We start from the raw sequence: 2,120 nt of genomic DNA on the forward strand, positions 1-2,120 counted from the left end.
GGGGAAGGGAAGAAATAAGAATAATTGGCAATCAAGTCTTATTCTATAGAATATATTTCAAAGGAAAGTTAACATTTGATTAGGCTCTGAACTTGGTTCAGATTTCAGTTATTTTATTAAAAAAAAATCTATAAACATTTGAACTTTTAAATTTTGATTATTATGCATAACATCAGTAGTCACCCAGTTTTGATCCTGCTGTGAGAGGCATGCAGGTGTGCACACATTTGTCCTTAGAAACCAGTGATTATACCTGGATTTCCATCTAGAGCCCCATTTGAAATCATTTGTGGGATTTGGGTCTTAAATAATAAATTGTGGGAGCGTTTCCTGACCAGCCTGTTTTCTAAGAAGGATTGAATGTAGGAGCAATATTTACCAAATTGGAATGCCTGATTAATAGACTTAGACCTTGTCACATTCAGTTCCCCAAGTACATTGTTTTCAGTTTGTCTGAAATATTCTTTACTTTTAATTCATTATATTTCTTTACAGGAAAAATACTGTTATATTTGTCCTGACATAGTAAAAGAATTTGCTAAGTATGATGTAGATCCACGAAAATGGATCAAACAGTATACTGGCATCAATGCAATCAACAGAACAAAATTTATTATAGATGTTGGTTATGAAAGGTTTCTTGGACCTGAAATTTTCTTTCATCCTGAGGTAAGAATATTGTTGCCTAATATTGCTTTATATTAAGTTTGAATGGAGGGGAAAATGCAATATTCTTGGTACCAGAGCACCACCTTGTGGAAATAAGATAGCGATAAGTCTGGAAGGGCTGGATGACTTTTTAGAGATATAGTATTGCTGTATGTGGAAGCTGGTAAAAATCTCTTGATTTTTTTTTCAGGATCTATAATCTTTTAATTTGTCAAATGCACATTAAAACAGGAAAACAGCTACCTGAAAACTCACATGACTGGGATAAGCAGGCCTTTCTATTTTTCTGCTTTTAAATATGCGTTTGCTGTTTTAACTCAAAATGTACAATATATTCGGTAACGTAGTCAGTTCCTTGTATATCACTCTCATTTTAAAGCAACATGCTTGCACTGTCTCAAGTCTTGGACACTTAAGCATGTATTGCCTTTTAGATGATTAACAGGGCCAGTGACTCAAGTTTTAATGCCAAAATCATGCCTGATGCAGGCTCACTGAAATCAGTTACTTTTAACATACTTGGACCTGTTTAATGTAACCACAGATTTTTTTTCAAAGCCTAAGTAATAAGCAATGTTTCTCAAAATTACATGTAAAACGTTTCAACATTCAACAATTTTTCTCTGGATGTGTTTCATACTTCATGTAGATCAGAACAGGCCAAACTTCCCTCCTAACCACAAATAAAAAAATAACTTTGGCTGAAACTTCAGGAAATGCAGCTTCTGAAATGCACTTCCCCCATAGTCCTGTGCACACCTATGCACAGTGTGTCAGCTTAGCTAGCAGGGATAGAGTGTTGTTGTAGCCATGATCATCCAGGAAATACTTACAAAAAAATCCCTGCCATCCCAAATAGTGATTTATCATTAAATGACTCCTTGGAATAAACAGTAATCAAGAACTGAAGACAAAAGAAAAAGGAAAATAATACATGGAGAGAGGAAGAAAAGAATGTGTTTTTATTTCATTGCTACTTTCTTCTGAAGCTACAACCATTGACGCCTGAAACTCTGGACTCGGTCTGGCCTTTGGACTCTGTCTCAGTTGTCTAAAGGGGAGATGGTAGGTCTTGGGCAGCCTCCATACTGTTGCTAAGGCATATGCATACACGTCAAAGGTGTTTGATGGCCACAGGACTCCTTACAAACAGATTTATCAGGCACCTGACTAGACCTCTTACGCATACACCATAGAATAATAGAAAATTAGGGTTAGAAGGGACCTCAGGAGGTCACATCTAGTCCAACTCCCTGCTCAAAGCAGGACCATCCCCAGCTAGATCATCCCAGCCAAAGCTTTATCTATCCAGGTCTTAACCTCCAAGGATGGAGATTCCACCACCTCTGGGTAAACTGTTCCAGTGTTTTACTACTCTCCTAGTGAGAGAGTTTTTTCTAATATCTAACCTAAACTTCCTTTGCTGCAACTTGAGCCCATTGCTCCTTGTT

At 37.0% G+C, this 2,120-nt stretch overlaps 1 protein-coding gene across 5 annotated transcripts in view; it reads left to right on the forward strand.

Annotated features, from left to right (window-relative positions):
• Positions 1–2,120, forward strand: part of ACTR3B (ARP3 actin related protein 3 homolog B) — a 49,998-nt gene that overhangs the window by 25,835 nt on the left and 22,043 nt on the right. For all 5 annotated transcript variants that reach the window (XM_019508139.1, XM_019508140.1, XM_019508141.1 and 2 more), the window contains one exon: positions 496–669. In XM_019508139.1, coding sequence (XP_019363684.1) covers positions 496–669 — 174 coding nt within the window. The remainder of the gene's footprint in view (positions 1–495; positions 670–2,120) is intronic.

The sequence above is a fragment of the Gavialis gangeticus genome, unplaced genomic scaffold (assembly GCF_001723915.1).
Source record: "Gavialis gangeticus isolate Ggan-Ray unplaced genomic scaffold, GavGan_comp1, whole genome shotgun sequence".
In the NCBI taxonomy this organism is placed as follows: domain Eukaryota; kingdom Metazoa; phylum Chordata; order Crocodylia; family Gavialidae; genus Gavialis; species Gavialis gangeticus.